At 39.4% G+C, this 21,909-nt stretch overlaps 2 protein-coding genes across 4 annotated transcripts in view; one reads left to right on the top strand and one right to left on the bottom strand.

Moving 5' to 3' along the window:
* Window positions 1-14,902, top strand: part of MRPS22 (mitochondrial ribosomal protein S22) — a 15,222-nt gene extending 320 nt beyond the window's left edge. Inside the window, exons 2-9 of one of the 2 annotated variants that reach the window (XM_005863519.2) lie at window positions 4,649-4,690; window positions 5,501-5,664; window positions 6,790-6,954; window positions 8,736-8,879; window positions 9,192-9,275; window positions 10,796-10,941; window positions 13,708-13,816; window positions 14,768-14,902. In XM_005863519.2, the coding sequence (XP_005863581.1) occupies window positions 4,649-4,690; window positions 5,501-5,664; window positions 6,790-6,954; window positions 8,736-8,879; window positions 9,192-9,275; window positions 10,796-10,941; window positions 13,708-13,816; window positions 14,768-14,863 (950 nt within the window). In that variant the 3' untranslated portion in view covers window positions 14,864-14,902. Of the gene's footprint in view, window positions 1-323; window positions 408-4,648; window positions 4,691-5,500; window positions 5,665-6,789; window positions 6,955-8,735; window positions 8,880-9,191; window positions 9,276-10,795; window positions 10,942-13,707; window positions 13,817-14,767 lie in introns of those variants that run through there. The other variant, XM_005863520.2, reaches the window with a different exon arrangement.
* A 441-nt stretch (window positions 14,903-15,343) lies between these two features.
* Window positions 15,344-21,909, bottom strand: part of COPB2 (coatomer protein complex, subunit beta 2 (beta prime)) — a 36,901-nt gene continuing 30,335 nt past the window's right edge. For both annotated transcript variants that reach the window (XM_005863518.2, XM_005863517.2), the window contains exons 16-22: window positions 20,180-20,290; window positions 18,984-19,198; window positions 17,103-17,195; window positions 16,833-17,013; window positions 16,575-16,643; window positions 16,364-16,435; window positions 15,344-15,688 (exon numbers count right to left, since the gene is read on the bottom strand). In XM_005863518.2, coding sequence (XP_005863580.1) covers window positions 15,596-15,688; window positions 16,364-16,435; window positions 16,575-16,643; window positions 16,833-17,013; window positions 17,103-17,195; window positions 18,984-19,198; window positions 20,180-20,290 — 834 coding nt within the window. In that variant the 3' untranslated portion in view covers window positions 15,344-15,595. The remainder of the gene's footprint in view (window positions 15,689-16,363; window positions 16,436-16,574; window positions 16,644-16,832; window positions 17,014-17,102; window positions 17,196-18,983; window positions 19,199-20,179; window positions 20,291-21,909) is intronic.

Genomic DNA, 21,909 nt, shown 5'->3' with positions numbered 1-21,909 from the left:
TCCCCCGCGCCTCCCGCCCCCCGCCGGGCGCGCTTACACCTGTCGGCTCGCTCTGTGTAACGGCAGGGCTTGTCGTTTCCAGCTTTAGCTCGTTCGTTTATCCACTTAACCAGCAGCTCTTTGCACGGGTTTTCCCCGAAGAACTCATGGCCCCTTGGGAAAGTGGCCGGGCATTGTGACCGGGCATTGTGACCGGGGGACGCACGTCAGACTGGGACTCAAACCAGGGCGGGAGGGCAGGGAGGGGTTCCCGGAAAATTTTTAGTTCCTGGAATGGATATGACCAAAGCTGAGACCTGGTTAACCATACGAGGGAGAAAAGAAAGAAGCATCGCAAGTAGCGGAAACAGCATAAGCGAAAGTCCAGCAATAAGACAACACATGTAGTTTGGGACCCGGTTTCGGAGGTAGGAGTGATGAGAAGGGTTAGTTATGACTTTGGATGTAGGTTTAAAACCGTGGTTCCCACACTTTTTTGTGGCCATGCCCCACCTGAGCATCTCTAAAATACGGATGCCTTCCCCCCACCCCGGGACATGTAATTCTTTAAAAGTGAACTGCTATTCACATGGAGGAAGCCAGGAGGCTATTAACTTTTCTAAACAAGCTTGGTGCCTGTGCTAAGAGCACGGCATCCATGAAAGAAAACTAAAAGAACGAAAGGACAGTTGTACTGAGGAAGAAATCACTAAGAAATTAAAAAAAATAATACGAAGCGATATGAAAAAAATAGCAAATAAAGTTTCAAAACGTATAATAGAGAACTGAAATGCATAAATATGTCACAATATATATTTATATACTGTATAGGAGGCCCCTAGAACCATAAGAAACAAAAAATTCACTGTTAATAACTTATTTTCGAATTGCCCCCCTGTGGGGTATGTGCCCCACGTTGGGAACCACTGGTTTAAAAAGAGAAATTGGCATTGTCGCTCAAGTTTCTAGCTTGAGCAGTTGAGTGGAGAGCGATGCTATTTATACCAAGACAAGGTTCATGGTAGGAGCAGCTTTTGAAGGGGGAGGTAAGGGAGGCAGGTGAGGGAGAAACGGCGGTAGAGGAGGTGAAGATGGGAAAAGAGGCAGAATTCTCTTTTACTGCTGCAGTCTTCCAGGGTGTAAATGTACCACAGTTTTCTATCCACTTGTCTACTGATGGGCCCTTGGGCTCTTTCCAGGCCTTAGCTGTTGTAAATTGTGCTGCTGTGAACATAGGGGTGCATACTTTCTTCCGGGATCACCTGGTCAAATGGCAGTTCCATAGTTAATTTTTTGAGGAACCTCCACGCTGTTTTCCATAGTGGCTGTACCAGTTTACAATCCCACTAACAGTGCACAAGGGCTCCCTTTTCTCCACATCCTTGCCAGCATTTGTTAATCTCTTGTCTTTTTGATGCTGGCCATTCTAACAGGTGTGAGGTGATAGCTCATTGTGGCTTTGATTTGCATTTCCCTGGTGATTAGTGACATTGAGCATCTTTTCATGTACTATTGGTCATTTATATATCCTCTTTGGAAAAATGCAATTGGAATCTTATCCTCTTTGGAAAAATATCTATTTAGGTCCTTTGCCCATTTTTTTTATATTGGATTTTTTTTATATTTTGCTACTGAGTTGTATGAGTTCTTTATATATTTTGGATATTAACCCCATAACAAATATATGGTTTGCTAATATTTCGTAGACAACCTCATTTCTTAGGTTGTCTTTTTATCTTGTTAATTGATTCTTTTGCTGTGCAGAGCTATTTAGTTTGATTTTGTTCTGTTTGTTTATTTTTTATTTTACTGCCTGTGCTTTAGGTGTCATTAAAAAAATCATTGCCAAGACCAATGTCAAGGAGCTTTTCTCCAACATTTTCTTCTTCTTTTATGGTTTCTGGCCTTTTATTTAAGTCTTTAATCCATTTTGAGTTAATTTTTGTGAGTGGTATAAGATGGTCTAGTTTCACTCTTTTACATGTGATTATGCATTTTCTCAGCACCATTTATTGAAGAGACTGTTATTTCTCTATTGCGTATTCTTAGCTCCCTTGTCAAATGTTAGCTGACCAGGTACTAGTATGCTGGGCTTATTTCTGGGCTCTCGATTCTGATCCATTAGTCTATGTATCTGTTCATATGCTGGTAACATACTGGCTTGATTACTATAAAGGCCATATATGACAAACCTACAGCTAACATACTCAGTGGTGTATAGTATAGCTTGAAATTAGGAAGTGTGATGCCTCCCACTTTGTTTTCTCAAGATTGCTCTGGCAGTTCAGGGTCTTTTGTAGTTCTGTATAAATTTTAGGATTTTTCCTGTTTCTGTAAAAAAAATGCAATTGGAATCTTTTTAAAAAAAATAATTCTTTATTGTTGACAGTATTGCATGTGTCCCTTTTTTACCCCCATTGACCCTCCCCCCCCCTCCCCCCCCCCCCCCCCCCCCCCCACGGCCCAGTTGGAGGTGGCCATTGATAGGGATTGCATTGAATCTATAGATGGCTTTGGGTAGTATGGACTTTTTAACAATATTAATTCTTTCAATCCATGAACACAGATACCTTTTCATTTGTGTCTTCCTCGATTTCTTTCCTCAGTTTTATAGTTTTCAGCATAGAAAACTACAGAATTTTTGCAGAGGATATTGCCTTGTAGTTTTCTGTTAGTTTTCACCTCCTTACTACTTTATTGCTTTTTGATGCTGTTATAAATGGGATCACTTTTAAGTTTCTTTTTCAGAAAATTTGTTAGTGTATAGAAATGCTATTAATTTTGTATTCTGCAACTTACTGAATTTGTTGATTAGATGTACCTTTTTTGGTGTATTTTCTATATGTTTAGGATTTTTAATATATAAAATCATGTCATCTGCAAATAGAGACAATTTTACTTTTTCCTTTCCAGTTCTGTTTTTTTTTTTTTTTCCTTTGCCTAATTGTTCTGGCTAGGACTTCCTGTACTGCAGAGATGAGGGTGGTACCCCTTTCTTGTTCTTGATCCTAGAGGAAAGGCCTTTAACCTTCCACCACTGAGTATGTTAGCTGTAGGTTTGTCATATATGGCCTTTATTATATTGATGTATGTTCCTTTTATACCTAATTTGTTAAGAGTTTTTTTAAATCATGAATAGATGTTGAATTTTGTCACATGCATTTTCTGCATCTATTGAAGGGATCGTGTGATTTTTTCTTTCATTCTATTAATGTGATGTATCACATTGATGTATTTCATTGAGTATGCTGAACCATCTTTGCACCCCAAGGATAAAACCCACGTGATCATGGTGAATGATCTTTTTAATGTGCAGCTGAAATCAATTTACTGGTATTTTATTGAGAATTTTTGCAGAGACTATTGCCCTGTAGTTTTCTGTCAGTGTTCTTTTCTGGCTTACTTATCAGGATAATGCTGGCTTCATAAAATGAGTTTGGAAATGTTCCCTCCTCTCCAATTTTGGGAAGAATTTGAAAAGGATTGGCGTTAATTCTTTAAATATCTAGTAAGATTCACCTGTGAAGACATCTGGTCCTAGATTTTTCATCATTGGAAGAATTTTGACTACTGGTTCAATTTCCTTACTAGTAATTGATCTGTTCTGATTTTTTTTAATTTTTAAAATTAAAATGTCAATTACAGTTTACATTTAATATTATTTTACATTAGTTTCAGGTGTACACCATAGTACAGATTGGTAGTTACAAAATAGTCATGGGGATGCAAATGCATAGGAAATATAGTCAATAATTATGTATGGTGCTAGGTTGGTACTGGAATTATCGGGGGAACAGTTTGTAAAGTGTATGATTATCTTTCTCATTTAATCTAGGATGTATATTTCTAAGAATTTTTCCATTTCTTTTAGGTTGTCCAGTTTGATTTGGGTTCTTTTTTTCCTTGGTTAGTGTAGCTAAAGGTTTGTCAATTTTGTTTATCTTTCCAAAAAATCAGTTGTTGTTTTGTTCATCTTTTCTATTGTTTAGATTGCATTTTAAAGAGTTTACTATGTATTCTTTGGAGAATGGTTTATAGTGGAGTCAGAAGGAGACAGGGAGACTGGTAAGGAGGCTAAGGCAAGAGATGAGGATGGCTTTGACTAGGGTAGTGGCAGTGGAAATGGAGGATTAAAGAAAATTTATGAGGTATGATAGGCAGTATGTTCCTTGTCAGTGTCCTTTCTTGTAAAATGGGGATAATCATAGTATTTACGAGGTTGTTGTGAGGATTAAATGTGCTAAGTACTTAGCTCAGGAAGCCCTGGCCCATAGTAAATATCTAGCAAATGTTAGCTGTTACTACTGTTACTGCGGCGGCTTTAGGCAAAGTGTGAATCAGGGATGACCATAAGGTATCTGGCTCACAGGACCTACTGGATGGTGGTAAGACAGGGAATGTAGGAAAGGCAGGTTTAAGACAGGAGTTTCAATAATATTGAAGTGCATGTGCAGTGTTCATTGGGTGTGTGGATGCAAGGTGATCTTGGCTGGAGATTCAGATTAGAGAGTCTCCTGCATACAGAAGTAATAGGAGCCAGGAGATCATCACTGAGAATGAGAAGGGAGCGAAAAAGGATGTAGTTCAGAATCCTCAGGATACCAGCATTTACAAGACGAGCAGAGGAAGAGGTGGCCGGGAAGGAATGACTTTTTTTTTTAAATGGAAGTGGAAATGGGGGTTAGGCAACGGGATAGGAAAACTGCCTGGGGCAGCACTGAGATCTGGGTCTCCTCTCTCGTCCAGGGCTCTTCCATGACACCAGATGGCCTCTTCAGTGTCATGCCCAATCCAGGCCTCTCTTTCCTAGCTGCAACCCCTCAGCCTAGAATTTTCTTCCCTTTTTTCTTGGCCCTATTGAGGCCCTTGGGAAGCCATCTTTTGATCCCATCACACCCTGCATGCTCCCAGGCTATGTGGAATTCCTTCCTCAGTAGTCACACAACTCTCCATGCCTCTCTAGTCTACACTGAGGAGCACCACAATCATTCCTCAGTAGTCACACAACTCTCCATGCCTCTCTAGTCTGTAGTCTTACACTGAGGAGCACCACAATCGATTGGAATTCATATAGGCTTGGTTTAAGGTCTGGCTCTATCACTTAATAGCTAGGTCTTTAGGCAGGCTCCAGAATCCTCATTTATGAAATTGGGATATCAATGCCTGTTTTGTGGGCTGCTATAAGCATTCCTGAAAATGTATGTAATTCTGGCATATAGGAGACAACCTATAAATGAAAGCAACTATTATTAATATCATTACATTCATTACTTTTTTCCTGTTGTTTCCTCCACTAGACTTTGAGTACCTTTTAAATGGCAGAAACTATATCTTCATCATTGTGAATATTCAGTAAATTTTAAATGAAGGAATGAATCAATAAATGGATATCATAAGTACTAGCATTATGTGTTGAGGTAGACATTGTGTTAATCATTTTTTATTTTTAACTTTTCTATTTAGAGGTCTTGCTTGCTTATCATTTCTTTCCATTTCTTATTTGCTAAAATCATTTTAACAGAATCTAGTAGCTCTGAGATCAAGAAACCTACATTTATGGATGAAGAAGTCCAAAGCATACTCACCAAGATGACAGGCCTGAATTTGCAGAAGACTTTTAAGCCAGCTATCCAAGAACTGAAGCCACCAACCTACAAGCTAATGACTCAGGAGCAGTTGGAAGAGGTACATGAATGCAGGAATATTGGTAGACTACCTTTCTTTAAAGGGCTAAGAGGTATTTAAAGTCCCCTGCAGATGATACATGTTCTTCCACAGGCACTACTGAGGGGGGAATTCTAGGCACAGAACTGAGCAAAGAAATATGAGCTGGCAGGTGGAGGATCAGGAAACATGGCCAAAAATTAGGCAGACTGGGGCATGTGGGTCAGGCATCTGGGTGTTCAAGCAGAGCCCCTGCTCCAAAACCAGCCTGAGCATTCTTCCTTTGCCCTGCCTGCTCCAGCTTCCTTCCTGGAGAAGTAATTGTTGTGAACTGCTTTGAGGCTGAAACTTTGGTGTGATTATGAGATCCTTCTGAATAGCATCCTGCTCGGGCAGCAGGGTCCTCCTGGCGTCCTGGGTATTTGTGGAGAAGGCTTCGATGTATGAATACATGAAGCACAATCGCTCTTCTTTCTAATTCAAAAGTAATTTATAATCATAGCAAAAATTCAAATATCCAATGGCATATCACACAAAGAGTGAAAGTTCCCCTTTCACCTCTGAGAGGTAACCATTGTTAACAGGTAACAGTGGAGCAGTGCGGTCAGTGGTTAAGAGCGTGGACTCTGGGGTTGAGTTGTCTAGGTTCAAATCCCAGTGCTGCAACTTCCTAGCAATTTGCTTAACATTTGTGTGCCTGTTTTCTTGCTCATAAAATGAGGTAACAATAGCACCATAACGTAGTTGTGGGCCAAATACATTCAGAGTATTTGAACAATATCTGGCACATAGCAAGAGCCCAGTAAAGGAGATGCTCTATCCTATTTCAAGCAGCTTTTGTGGCCTGGCTCTGCCTCAGCATTCCTTTGCTGTTCAGAGCAGTGGTTGCCAACCAGTGGACCACTGGTAGTCCGTGAGGTCCAAAAGGTTGGCGACCACTGGTTTAGAGAATGGTTGAGCCTCTAGCTGGTTCTCTCAGCCATTCCACAGAGGCAAAGCCACGGCCCCGGAGCCCACTCACTGATTCATGGCTCTGGCTTCTTCACTTTGCAGTCCTTAGTGTTTTTGATTAATGTCCGCTTTTGTCAGATGGTCCTTTGGTCTGTAGTCAAATGGCTTTCCTTAAGAAATATTTTACTTCATTAGGCTACAAGAAAGGCGGTTGAGGCAGCTAAAGTACGATTAAAAATGCCACCGGTTCTGGAAGAGCGTACGCCAATAAATGATGTGTTAGCTGAAGATAAGATTTTGGAAGGAACAGAAACAGCCAAATATGTGTTTACCGATATATCATATAGCATACCACACCGGGTGAGTATATGTCTCATAAAGAAATTATTTCTGTTTGAAATACTATGTGGAGATGGGACTGAAGGACAAGGGTCAACATCATGTGACCCAGTTTGAATCTTCCAAACCAGAATTTCTGTGACTGGGGAGAACCTTCCGGAAGATACAGCTTAAGGAACAGGAGGAATGCAGAGCAGCCCCACATCATGTTACCATTCCCCTACAAATTCCGAACACAGTATATTCCAGGTTGACTGCGAGGAAGGAGACAGGTGTGCTGAGATAGAACCAGGGCAGAGTCTTCAAGGCAATGGGAGCAGGGAGATCCTTTCTGCCCAGGTTAGACTGGCTTCCTTAGCTGACGCTGTTTGAAAAGATGGAGTGTTTCTTTCTTGTAAGTACTTGATGACGCTAACCCAGACTGCCCAAAGGATTTTCATTTTTCAGAATTCGCAGTAAGAATGGCGTATTTCCCCAGATAATTCCCAGACAGCACCACTTCTGCTGTGGCTTTTATTCTTCCTCCTCTTCCCTCGACTGTCAATTCCAAAAGGAGACTCTGGTACTTATATCAGTTTTGTCTTTGAGCCTTTTCACGTAAAGGGTAAAAAGAGTCATTTACAATTCAGCCCACAAAATGCAGTAGAGTATTACATAATGGGAGGGTTGGGAAAGGGCTACCCCATGTTAGCCTCTTTATCATACATGGTCATAGTTAGAAGACAGGATTTGAGCAGTGTCCACGTTTGTACGTGAACCACCATATACCTGATCTGTACACATCACAGAGTTTCATTTTAATTATAATTTTTGCTTTGGGGTGCTTAATAAATATTTGCAGTGCTACGAAGACTAGTTTGTGGGAGCATTCTATAACCTGAAAGGGAAAAAGGAACTTGGAATTCAAATTACCAAAATAATTTTGAGGAATAATTGTTATTTTGACATCGATTTTTTTCTATTTCTAGTGCTTGATGAAAGTTTTAATTATCCTCAAAACATGTTCAGATACTCTTTACTGACTCTGAAAAGATGAGTCAGTACCATCTGGTTAATTTGATTAGATATGTATCAATTTTCTGCTATATAGTATGCAAAGCCCTGTGTTAAGTCATTCTGGGTGTTGCAAAGAATTATGATCACATAAATCCCTGCCCTTTTCCAATATTAACAATATTAACAATATCTGAGAAGTGTTAAGAATCTTGCACAGGATACACTATCAGTTGAGTGGTACAGAGCGTAGTGGAATTCAGTGGAAGTGATCCTATGGTCTGGGACTTGGCAGTTGGAAGAGTGGAGAGACCAGAGGCAAGTGGACCCGTCAATTTGACACATCTTTGGGTTTGTTCTTTTTATTCCCAGGACTTTCAACGTAGATCATAACGTAGGAAAGTCTGTTTAAGTGAGACTTTGGCATAGGGAAATGAAACAATTTGAAAAGGTTTCATAGCACTTTTTTTCATCTGAAATGCATTTAGATGAATCTCAGATCAGAAATTTTTAGTTGAAGCATTTTATGTATTGGACTCACTTTAGCACCTGGTTGGCACTTAGTCATACTTTCATTTTAGATTTCTGATTGTCAGAGGCCCAATAGTAATTAGTAAAGGAAGTATCAAATCTTAGCCAAGTCTTTGAGGTTTGAAATTATCATTGAAATATGCACGATTGCATTTCATGTTTCCCAGTTGTACCTTATATGGCTGTTTGCAAATTATTCTCATAATGGTGTTTAGTGGGACCCTAGAACTGAAGATAAATCCTCATAAACTCATCCTTGATTATATTTTCTATTTCAGGAGCGTTTTATTGTCGTCAGAGAACCAAGTGGCACACTACGCAAAGCCTCTTGGGAAGAAAGGGACCGGATGATACAAGTTTATTTCCCCAAGGAAGGTCGGAAAACTTTAACACCAATAATTTTCAAGGAAGAAAATCTTAAGGTAAGGTGACTTGGTTTCATAGAGTCAGTGGTGACGGATTCTTTGCTGAAACAGTTGACTCTGGTGCTCCTGGGCATTTTGCTTTGATAAACACATAAACATTTCCAATGATAACTCAACTAGGGTTATTTATCTTGTGGCTGGGATTTGAATGCAGATGTAACAGCCACAAAGCCTGTGCTATTTCTGGATACCTCTTGATGGGCACAGATGTCGCCTGTATGTGGATGGGCATGCCTGTCATGGCATCAGGATAAGTGTTGAACTTTCATGTTATTCTTGTCTAATTCCAACTCTGCTGTGTGGTTTTAGACCATGTACAGTCAAGACCGGCATGCTGATGTCCTTAATCTCTGCGTGGCCCAGTTTGAGCCAGATTCTGCTGACTATATCAAAGTGAGTATATTTTCTAATTTCTAAAGTATGAGCTTAAGTATGGTTATGAGTAAGGTTTTAATATAGCAAATGAATGGAGTTATAAGCTTTGATACAGGGGGAAGAGAGAGGAAATACCTGAACACCTGTCAAGGAAGGACCTGATGTTTAACAGATATTTTATCCTTAGAATACCCTTGAGTTAAGGATGAGAAAATTTAAGTTTGAAGAGTTAAGGAGCCCGCCCTAGTCAGTTTGGCTCAGTAGATAGAGCGTCGTCCTGCGGACTGAAAGGTCCTGGGTTCGATTCCAGTAAGGGCACATGCCGGGTTGTGGGCTCAATCCCCTGTAGGGGGCATGCAGGAGGCAGCCGATTAATGATTCCCCCCCATCATTGATGTTTCTTTCCTTTTTTTTTTTTTTTTTTGATGTTTCTATCTCTCCCTCTCCCTGCCTCTCTGAAATCAATAAAATATATATTTTTTAAAAAGTAGCTTGCTAAAAGTTGTACAGCTAGTGAGTGATGGCCAAAGTCTGTTCTTTTTTCAGTTTATCATAAAGGAACAAAGTTACTTACTAAAATTTATCAAAATGCAGTGTGTTTAATCACTGAAGCACCTTTTATGTGTCAGGTAGTATTGTAGATAGTATAGATGATGACATCAGCTAGGATAGTGTGTGTGTGTGTCAAAGCTTGCAGTCCAGAAAGGATTGTGGGGAAGGGTGCTACATAAGCATACAGATAATTTTCACCTTAGTCCAAGATGTTAGGTGCTAAGAGGTTACAAAGTGCTGTCGGGAAAGGCTTTATAGGTTTCTTAAAGAGGGGACATTGTGGTGGGTGGAGTTGGGTGAGGAGAGGTGTTTCAGGTAGAGGGTTCAGTATAAGCAGGCAGGAAACAACAATGTATGCCTGAGAAATGACCAATCATCTGGTGTGGCTGTATACACAGTGTATATGTAGGGCGTGTTCAGGATTAGACTAGAGGGGTAGGTGGGGCCCTATCACAGGTGACCTTAGATGCTAGGCTGAGGAACCTGGACTTCAGTCAGCAGAAAGCCTTTGAACATAGGAATGCCCTCATCAAAGTCTTCATTTCGGAAAATCAAGGACTCAAGGAATGTTAGTTAATAAGATGGATAGTATATAGTAGTTGATGGGCTAGGGTAGTTGACGAGATGGGGGGAAGGAAGAGGAGTGAAAGAATATTCTTGATTTCTTTTCTCCCGCTAGTGACCAAGAAATAATGGTCCATTATTTCCAGTGGTTTCTCTATATGTGTGCTTCATAAATAGTGCGTGGCTGCTGAAAAGTAATTGATCTGGTTATAAATGGTTGGCACACTTGTTCCAGGCTGCCATTTGTGTCTGCAGTAGAGGGTTGGTCTAAATCATCTTTTGGTTAATAATAGTGGAGACAGATTAAGTAGACCTGATTTTACTGATACTTTCTTGGGCAGTACTCAGGCTAGTAAATGTATATCCAGTAATGCCACTCACTTTTTATTTTTCTAAAAAAAAACCACATCTTATGTGGATAGGTTCATCATCAGACCTATGAAGATATAGATAAACATGGAAAATATGACCTTTTACGTTCAACAAGACATTTTGGTGGAATGGCTTGGTATTTTGTAAATAAGAAAAAGATTGATGGTTTACTGATTGACCAGATTCAGAGAGATTTGTAAGTATGATCTTAATTCCTAAGTAAATTCTTATTACCATTAAAGTGAATCTGTATTTAAGCTGTTATTTTTCCAGTGATAAGGGTACTGTCCAGTGACAAATAGCTTTCACTTACCTCAGTTTATTTATGGGTTTGTTCTTCCAGCAACCCAGTTTTCTGGGTTTGCTTCTGTGTTGTGTAAACAGAGCTAGATTCTTTGAAAGAGTAAGTGGCTGTGATCTGTTCTGTGTGCCCTGGATATTGACTGATACCCGGCATGCCCGATGCTCGGGGGTCTGGGGGGAAGAGGGCCGGTGTGCTTGTTTTCTGGTAGGACTCCTCTTAGGGCTTTTCAGTAAAAGTCATCACTTAATTTATGGAAATACTCTTATTTCTTTATATCTTTTGCTTTTGTAAGATTAAGGCATTGAAAAGGTTGTATTTTTCAAAGTCGCAAGAAATGAATGTCTGTTGTATTTTAGCATGTAGACTGGTATGCGCTCAGCCTTCTTAGCTGAAATAATAGTGTACTTTATAACTTGTGGTAGAATTGAAGAGAAATTTTTTTTGGGATATGTTTCTGTTGATTGGGTTAGAAAGGCCAAAATAACAAGGAAAAGAAACCAGCATGGCTGTACTAAGAAAGTCAACTTTCCACAAAAAGCCCTTGCTGAACTCAGAAGGTGGTTTATTGCTACCTTCAGACTAAGGCGTTTTGACTCAGAGTATCCACCGTGTAATCTGAACCATTGGTACGAAGGTAAAGCATTTGTAGTTAGAAGGTGCCATAGGCATTGTCTAAGAAGTGCAGTCCATATTTGAAATCAGCATCATTTCTCATAGAAACAGCATTCCTAACTGGAGGTGATGTCCAGCCAGCGCACTTCAGCATGTGTCGTGCAATCCAGTGTAGACTATACACACCTTCATCCCACATAAGCAGAGGCCTGGCTGGTGGTCATGAGGATGCTTCAAGTGAACTGCCTTTAGGAGCATTAGCTTTGACATCACCTGTGAATGAATTTTCTTAGTTTCTGAAATGTAATCATTCTGAAAGTATGTTACTACAGAAACAGTATAACTTTTTTTAATAAGACATTAGAGCAACACAGAAATGCCTTTGAAAATTAACATTTTTTGTCAAGGTGTACTAATATGTGATATAGTGATATCATTATGACATCGGGGCAGTTTATTTGCATATGGGGAAGGAGTTTTGTGTACTGAGTTGACCTTTCCTACTCTGCATAAGTAAAACTTCTGTGGGATTCTGAACAGCTTGCTGCAAATCCCAGGTGAGCCAGTAGAGGGCGCCCGCCCTCACTGAATGGAGCCCAGGCCAGAATTTGGAATCTGCAAACATTTGAGGACATGTTGATTTTTAGAGAAAGAGAAACATTGATCACTTGCCTCCTGTACATGCCCTGACTGGGAATTGAGCTCATGACCTTTTGGTGTGTCCAATGTGCTGAGCCACCTGGCCAGGGCCCATTGTTAGTTTTGAATTGAGAGTCTTTTAAAATCTTTTTGAACATGTACACATTTTTTTAAATTTCAAATATGGGCTGTGTGTGAAGCTAAATTATTCTGTGGCACATAGGAATTATACTTTAGCATGAATGTAATGAAGCCCTGAACATGATTCTGCTATACAAAAACTAGTTAAACGTGATTCTAACATATACAGAGCTCTAAAGGGAATTAAGTTTATATTTTGAGGAAATATTTTGTTGTCATATTTATTGAACTTTGTTAGACTATAACAAGCAGAATAGATTTATAATGAACATTTCTGAATGTTTTTCCCCTGGAAAATTTTACTATATGAGCAGGTCTGGTTTCTCAGTTCCCCCAAGGGACGGCTTTTAGGGTGGATAGACCTTGGGATAAGCCCTGAGCATTTCTCTACGGCTTAAGGCATTCCTTACCTGCTCCTAAGTCACCCCACCCTCTACCCCCCAACTCAGGTAATAGGAAAGCAGGATCACTGCATTAGGGTGTCCTCACTCCACCCCAACCAGAAGCCAGTACACAGCAGAGCCTCAAAGCACAAGCATATTAGAAGAGTTATTTTTAAATATCCGCTTGGCTTTGAGGTGGCAAACAGGAGGAAGTTGTTGACTATGTGTGAAGTTATGTTGATGAAAATTTAAGTACAATCCTGAATTCTTGTTCTGGCTTTCCTTCATCTGATGTGCATAATTTCAAATTTGCTTCACTAGGATGCTAATTTTTAACTAATGGGTTCCTGTGAGTCTTTCCTTGGACTCCTAGGAGGCTTCTAATAGAGGCATTTATCTATTAGTTGAGTCTCAATGAAAATTTTGTTAGTAGGAGATGTCACCGCTAATACTTACAGGCAGTGGCTTTGAGCATCCCTTACCACCAGCCTCTGGCTCATGTGGGGTCAAGGTATATTCCATACGCTCTGAGTTGGATTACATCATCTGCAGGTGAAGGGGGCTGTCCTAGGAATCATCTACCATTGCAATGTTGTTTCTATGAAAAATGATGCTGCTTCCAAGAATACAGCCACTTTTAGAATACATTCACTTTATAAATTGGGAACTGCCTGTAGAGACTCCTGCCCTACCTACTGCAGAATTGGTATGAACCCTAAATTAGCTAATTTCCCTGAAAATGCCTTTGAAAATATAAAACTGAAGGATTAAAAAAAAAAATTTCTGGCCTAAGGGAAACTTGACATGTAATTTAGTTTTAAGTAGGCACACCCCTTTATAGGACTGAGCAAACGGAGAAAAAGAGTAAACCCTTTCTCTCTAGAGTCGATGATGCCACCAGCTTGGTCCAGCTGTACCACATCCTCCATCCAGATGGCCAGTCAGCTCAAGAGGCCAAGGAGCAGGCTGCTGAGGGATTACATTTAATTAAGGTAAAGGGACTTTTCTACACTAACTGTTGTGTGGTAACTAAGTTGGGAAGAATCCTAAAGTACGTCATATGTAATGGTAACTAACCAGGTCTGTGGTCTGGAAATAGTGATTAGAGCCCCCGTATTTCTTCAGCCTGGACACTAGAAACACTGATGGGCTGGGGAAGTTGCAGCTGGTATTGGAGAAGTACTGTCATCTGATGAAATCACCAGCAGGGCCTGGTGGTCCATGTCCCCAGTGCATGGGCCACCTTCTTATTCAGGTGTCCAGAAGGGGAGATGGTGGTGCTTGTATGTACCAAGCCTTAGTTGCATTATTGTTTTGAACTGCAGATGTCTCAAACCATGGGCTTACACATGTTCCTCTGTAAAATGTTGAGTTGATAAAATTTTTTAGGAAGGGGCGATCATTGTGTAATTTTCATCTCTTCTAATGCTCAGAATAGACATTGTTTTGTGGCTCTGGCTTCTATCCCAACATTATCTATGCATTTGCAAAGTAGTTATACAGCTTATTACTAAGACTAAAACAACCAGGGATGTGAGCAGTCTAAGAGGAGCAGAGAGAGACTGCAGTACAAACAATGGTTTTCTGTGATAAGCCAGATAAAGCAAAATGCTTTTGTAGAAACATTCTCTAATCTTCTGATTTCTCTTGAAAAAAATTTTCTGACCCAAGGGAAACTTGAACATAATGGTTTTCATTTTATCTAGCAGAAGGTGCAATGTCAGGTTTTCTGAAAGAGGGCAGCGTAGTAGGGCACTTCTGGTGTTTAGCATTAGTATTGCTTGAACTGTGCTGGATACTGTTTTTCTGTCTCTGCAGTATGCTTATTGCTTTATAATCAGGAAAATTGTGAAACTTGGAAGGCTTTTTAAACTGGTGCTGTTACTACAGAAATGTCTCAAAACTAGTATAAAGTTAAAAACTTTTTTTTTCCATTTAAACAGGTTTTTGCAAAAACAGAAGCACAGAACGGAGCATATATAGAATTAACACTACAAGCTTATCAAGAAGCTTCCATTAGCCAATCTGTAGCTTCCTGAAAATATTTTTCAAATAAATTTCATTTTGCTAAATACTAACTAGCTTTCTGTTAATATCGATTGAGCTGAGTGTTTAAAATTGTCAAGGTACTTACGATTTGGAGTTCCAAATAGTGGCCCTACCACAAAGAAAAACTTGTTACCCCACAAGGGATATTGGAGAGGTGATGTTAGTTTCCCTAATCACATAAGGTAAGTGCAGTATAAGAAAAAAAGTACCATGCCTTCTGGTTTTAGACCTGGATTTCCAGAAACAAGCAGCTACGAGACAAAATCAGAGCAAGGCAGAAGAGCCCAAGCAACACAAGACTGACTGAGGGGAGTGACGCAATGAGATTAAGGAAAATGTGGTTGATGGTATGTGAAATACGACTTGCTGATGCAAAGAGAATGTGGGCTGATCTGGTTGGTGAGGTGTAGTTTTGGCCCAGCCTTCTAAGGTAGATGCTATTTTCTTAATTAGAAAGGAAACTTGAAGAGTTTTCATTAACTCAAAAAGATTTTATGAGATATGGTCTAATGACAGTATGAAAAAAATCAAAGTCCATGTCTATTTTAGTAGACAAGGAAACACACAGTGATGTAGATGCCACACAAACTTCCTAAGACCAGGCGGGCACAGCACAGTGTTTACATACAATTTAAGGAGAGTCCCAGAGCACTGCGGTCAGGGCAACAATTAATACCTGTCCATAATAATCTGTTTAGTCGTGTAAATGGGAAACATTACATTCAATCATCCAAAATCTCTTCATCCAGGTTGATATCTGTTGTGTCAATATCTTCTAAATCCAAATTATCCAAATCTTCTAGTTCGAGTAAACTCTACAAAGAAAGAGTGAGTCATATAGTACTGTGTTAAAGAAAAGTTAGCTCTGATGTAGGATCCAAAGAGAACTAAAATAATACAGGCACACCTCAGTGCTACTGCGGGTTCAATTCCAGACCACCACAATAAAACAAGTCACATCAATTTTATCTCCCAGTGCATACAAAAGTTATGTTTACGTTATACTGTAGTCTATTAACACATTGTGGATGGGTCATGAGAATTGTTTAAAAATATATTAGCTTGTAAGAACATGTAATAAATACCCATTGCATTTTGAAGTTATTTAATTTTGAAGTGTGCCTTTAACATTTATGTAAACCGTTTTTTGTACTCGTTCAATAGAAACATATCTGACCACTGGGTAAAGCTAGCAATAAAACTCCTGGTCCGCAATGTGTTGAGTTTGCAATAGTACTATGTCTAAAAATGTATGTACCTTAAAGAATTTACTACTAAAAAATGCTAACCATCATCTGAGCCTTCAGTGAGTTGTAATCTTTTTGTTAGGGGGCTTGCCTTCAATTTTTTAAAAAATGCAGTAATTGTGAAGAGCAATAAAATGAGGCATGCCTGTAGTCTGTCAAAAAGGGTCCCTTCCCATTTCTAAGCCCCTGCTCGGAAACTGATCCCATCACTTAAAATGGGAAGTTTGGGTTTGGGGATCATACCTTTTCTTCTTTGTTGGCTGTGTGGGAGTCTATGATAACTGGAGTAGGAGAAGCAGGTTTCCCATCAAGTTCCTGAAAGCCCAAGTGGAGATACATATAAAAATAGTAATTTGTTCAGGAATTCAAAGATTTCCCCCAAGGATTAGGAAGTGGGAGATAGTACTTATTCAACAAATCTCAAACAGATTATTTCATGTAGCATTCTACTGACCTGTTGAGGTGCAGATCTTGAGGGCTGAAAGCCTTTTGACTCTTCCATGACATTTCTTTCTTCATTTGGCTATCAGAGAATAAAGCAATAATAAAATGAAATATTTTGAAGTTGTAATTCATCTATGAAGTTGGCTTAAATCTCAGACATTAGCTCTTATTCCAACAATAACATGCAGTACAGTTCAAAACCTTGTGTCGTGAGTGCGCACTCACCCTGTAGTCACAACAGATGAGGCCTGGCACCCTGACCACTCACCGTGACAAGTGGGTATTGCTTAGCTGGCAACAGGTCAGCATGTGTTTCCTTCACCCATTCTTCCACAACAAAGGCTTCTTTTAATCCAGGAAAAAGGTTCTCATACTCTGTTGGATCAGCAAGGGATTCCGCTGCTTTCTGGTTGACTTTTGAGAGATTTTCTCTCCAGAGTTTAACCACCCTAATATAGATATCATGGAACCAAAGGGAGACTAAGTAAGTGGGCTGTTTTTATTTGAAACATTTCTTCCTAAAATTAAAAGTCTGTACCTTGAAACCTGACTGGGTAAGTAAGTCCGGGCCAGAAAAGCAGCTTCTGGCAGTCGTCCAGTCCTGATCAAGAGCTCTAGGCAAGCATCGAGCCTGAAGATGGAAAAGGAGAGGCACTGTTACTAAGAAGAAACACGGTAACCCTGGCATTTCACACTTAAAGAAGCATGGGCCTAGTGTTTGAAAGTCAGCATTCCCTCCCCTACTCCCACACATACTCCTCATTGTTGTGTCACTGAGCCATTTAACCTGTCATCACCTGTGTGTTCCACAATCCGTGGACTCCAGGAGTTGTGATGAGTGAGAGAGCTTTTGTGACCATTTTCCATCTCAACTTTTAACAACTCCTAAGGAGAATCGAAAGGGGCTTTTTCAAGACACGTTAAGGTAGTTGAGATGAGCACCTTTTAAAGGCTTCAGGAGATAGAGTGAGGGCAGTGTCTCCAATATGGGCTGTGCTGGACAGTCCAGTGGGAAAATACCCAGTGTCTATTTTTTTTCTTTAATTTCGTTTTTTTCTTAAGTTTGATAAATGTGTTTTAGAATTCAAATTCTTTGGATTTTAGAAAAGTAATACAGTACATATACTATACATTACCTAATATCAGTATCAAAAATCATAATATTCTGCAATAACAAATACTAAATTCTATAAAAGTAACTAATAGTATTTCAGAGTTAAGGTCATGTTTTGAAATCAAATAAGTTATAAAAACCATTTTCAGAATATTTTTGGATCTGAATTATGGGTAAAGAAAAGTGAACCTATTACAGGTATATAAATTTATAAATAGTTTCTATTTTAAACACAAATATTAAAAATATACAATAAATATATAACGGGGGGTGGGGGTGCACACTGAGAGGTTTTATGTTAGTGTGGGGTTTAAAAGGTTAGTATGTAGGCCATAGCCGGTTTGGCTCAGTGGATAGAATGTTGGCCTGCAGACTGAAGGGTCCTGAACCTATTACAGGTATATAAATTTATAAATAGTTTCTATTTTAAACACAAATATTAAAAATATACAATAAATATATAACGGGGGGTGGGGGTGCACACTGAGAGGTTTTATGTTAGTGTGGGGTTTAAAAGGTTAGTATGTAGGCCATAGCCGGTTTGGCTCAGTGGATAGAGTGTTGGCCTGCAGACTGAAGGGTCCTGAATTCAGCTCTGGTCAAGGGCACATACCTCGGTTGCAGGCTCGATTGCTGACCCTGGGTGGGGCACATGCGGGAGGCAACCAATCAATGTGTCTCTCACATCGACGATACTCTGTCTCTCCCTCTCCCTTCCACTCTCAAAAAAAAAAAAAAAAAAAAAAATGGAAAAAATATCCCCGGGTGGGGATTAAAAAAAAAAGTTAGCATATAAGACAAGGTTAATGAATACTTTTGTGTTTTATTTCATAACATGGTCAACTAGTGTTGAAATGATTTGGTCTGCACTAACTGCCAGACTTAATGTGACATTTTTATGCTTTACAGTTGGACTCAAATCTAACTGGTATCTTCATCTTTTATTGCCATGAACAGATCAGAATTACCCAATTTGGGTAAAATCATCTGCCATTCAGGTACTAACTGGAACAACACAAGTAACCTCCTGCCATCATAAAATGGTTCAGCCAGTAAGTGGTAGGGCTGAGGAATTTCTCCTAATTGAGCCTTCCTGAATAGCTCATTTTCCTCAAACATTTAGACCAAGTGTGCTAAGAGCATCCTTCGCTGAAGGTGAGTGCCACCAGGTAGCACTGTCCTCCTGACTGCCACCACTAGCAACACTATCTGGCCAGGCATCCGCTCTCTGTAGGGTTCATTCTTCACAAACCGCTCCAGAGTGCTTTTAATTACTCTATTTTCAGACCCTGGATTAATACTTACTTGCCCTGTAAGAAGTAACTCATGAATGCCACATTATTCTTGCCATCTCTCTCTGCACCCTCTGCTAGCTTGTTCACCATACTAGCATTTCCAGAGGCGGTGGCCAACAGCAACAGACCCCCATAATCCTGTGCGTGGTGCAGGCACTCCTGGGCGAGGCCAAACTGACATTTACTGATGGCAAGCTCAGCAAGTTGTTTCCACTTCTGTTCCGACTGTAAGAAAGTTTCCATGTTAAATTATCTTTGGAAATAAACATTTGAATTTCCAACATCAACATTATTCTATTAACCTGAACAATTCTGTGCTGACAATGGGAGATCACAGGATGGGGCAAAAGTAGGTTTATAGGAATTCATATGGAAAATACAATACAAAATAATACAAGAATAAACTTTCATGTACTCAACTGTAAACCTTTTGCCTCACTATATTGAGCTGTGCTTATTAAACTGGTTCTATCAATCAAAATAAAATGAAATGACAAAATGTATAATGAGGAAATGGAAATTATTCACATACAAAATTAAAACAAATCAATTTTAATGATACATGAATAATTAACCCATTATATTTTTATTTTGTAATTGCAGTGAAAATAAACCACCTAATAGAAGTTTTAAGGTAATTAGATTACAATTTTAATGAGTGATTTAATACCATTTTTTGAAAGATTACAAAATTATTTATATCCTTAAATATTTAATAATAATGTCATTTGTAGCTTCTCAAAAAACAAATACACAGTTGGGTGATATTAATGTAACTAAAGAATTTACCAGTAAATGCTAGACTTAAACCACAACTAGAAGCCCTCAACTTGCAAAGATTCATAAAATGTCACTAAACTATCAAAATATCAGAACCCTTCTTTAAAACCAACATCTTTCTCACTAGTTTGGGATACTGGCAAATTACTGCTACACCTGCACTCTTAAAGTTCTCAGACTAGTTTACCTACTATCTTACATCTTTCCTTCTCTTCCAAAACAGATCTGTAAAGACTTTAAAGTGTTTTCATATCTTAAATTAAAATGCTAAGAATATCGCCAATATAATGCATGTAACTTATGCAAAGATTAACATAATATATTCTTAAACAAGACCAAAGAGACAATAACCTCAGCAAAATGAGTCTAATTTGCAATTTATACTAAACACACAGACATACTGACCTATCAGTTATTAGTACATACCTCTGCTTCCACTGCTAACTGGTATGCAATTTTTAGTTCTCCAAGCTGAAGAGCAAGTTCAAAGCGATGCTCAGGATCTGTGGATACTGTAAGAGCTTGTTGCTTGAAGCCCTAAACAGATTAAAAAACATGTGTGTAATCTGTATGTAAACACATGCATTCAGCAAATCATCCACTTCCTTTTCAAACTAAAATAGATATCCCTGCTGACACAGAAAGCCCATTTGAATCAAAAGTAACGGGTAACAAAATACTCCAATGAGAAGACAGGAAAAAAATGAAGGAACCATTAACTGATAAGAACCCCAGCAGAGAAAATTCAGTTACACAATGCCTACTGTTCTCTCAGCAGTGGAAGCTGACAGATGCTAGATAAACTCGAGTAAAACAACATAAAATCAGAAATGCAAAAGTAAATAGAAGTGTCAAAAAGAAATGGATTTCAGGAGGTTGAAAGAACAAGAGTCATTTTTTAAAAAGGCAGACAGTGGGGTAGACCTAGGTGTTTATAATCTCACTAAACTGGGTCTTTAGAGGTCATCTAGACCAGTCCCTCAAAGAAAAAAGTAAAAGGTAAAACCTTCCCATTTTCTAACACCTGCAGGTCACTTAGCAAACATTTGCTTCCAGCTCCTGACATTGTCATTACTTATGCTTTTAGTGTCGGTCTCATGTCCAGTGTATTCATCAGCAAGTATCCCTTCCCCTGCTCCGCTCCTGTCATCAGAAACAGGTGTTTAAACCAACTATTGTCATTTCTAAATTAGCTTCTCTCCCAAGACAAACAGTACTGGAGAGGTCTGTCTTATGGGCAAGTTCTTCAGCTCTAGAGAAGTGGTGTGTTAGACAAAAGCTCCGACTTCATCGGACTGAGGGAGAATGCTCAGTTATGAGGTGGTCAGTGCGGAGGAAGTGGAGAGCTTTCAGAGTTGTTTGGCTGATCTTCAGAATGGCTGTACCGTCCTGTTTAAAATGTTTAACTCCTCAGACTATACAAGCTCTTCGTCCATGAGTAGAGAGTAAACAAGCATTCTGGATAATATGCGGAACTCTCTTCTTCCCTAGCACTAATGTAGACAATATAAAGTCTAAGAGAGGAGGATGGAAGATCTATGGAACTAGTCAGGTAAAGGCAAGGACAAAGCAGTGAAATCAGGTGGATTAAATACCCTCTGTTTTCCTCCAAATCCCCACTGAAATGACATTAAAGAGATTCTTTTTTAAAGGCATAAGCTCCCAACAACACATACAAAGGCAGAGGAGACATTAGTTGCAAAATGTTGGAAGCTGGAAAGCTGGTGGAGGGGTATAAAGATTCAGCTGAAACACTAGAGAAAATCCTCAATCAGGAATGAACACAGCATAGAAAACCACCCAATTTACACCCCAGAACCCCCAAAGGTGTCTTGTGAAGGGTAGTGCTAAAACAAAACTGCCTGAAAGGTCACATAAGAAGCAGTTAGATATCCCAGGTCCCCATTGCTCTCCCTCACACCCTTTGACACACACGAAACACGAGGTTTATTTTTTGGAAAGGATCTCGTCTGAGAGATACCCTGCGCACCTGGAGGAAAGAATCTTGAGTATCAAAAGGAAACAGGTTATGAAAATGGATGTGGAGACTAAATGAAATAGTAAAGACTGAGACACTAAACTGTTTTCTACTTAATCCCCAGCATGGTGGTGACTGGGGAGCTTTTCTGTAAACTATAACCAGCCCAAGGGGTATG

Source organism: Myotis brandtii, unplaced genomic scaffold (assembly GCF_000412655.1).
Source record: "Myotis brandtii unplaced genomic scaffold, ASM41265v1 scaffold18, whole genome shotgun sequence".
Taxonomy (NCBI): domain Eukaryota; kingdom Metazoa; phylum Chordata; class Mammalia; order Chiroptera; family Vespertilionidae; genus Myotis; species Myotis brandtii.
Note: the sequence above shows the minus strand (reverse complement) of the source record. Positions and strands in the feature narration are given on the sequence as shown.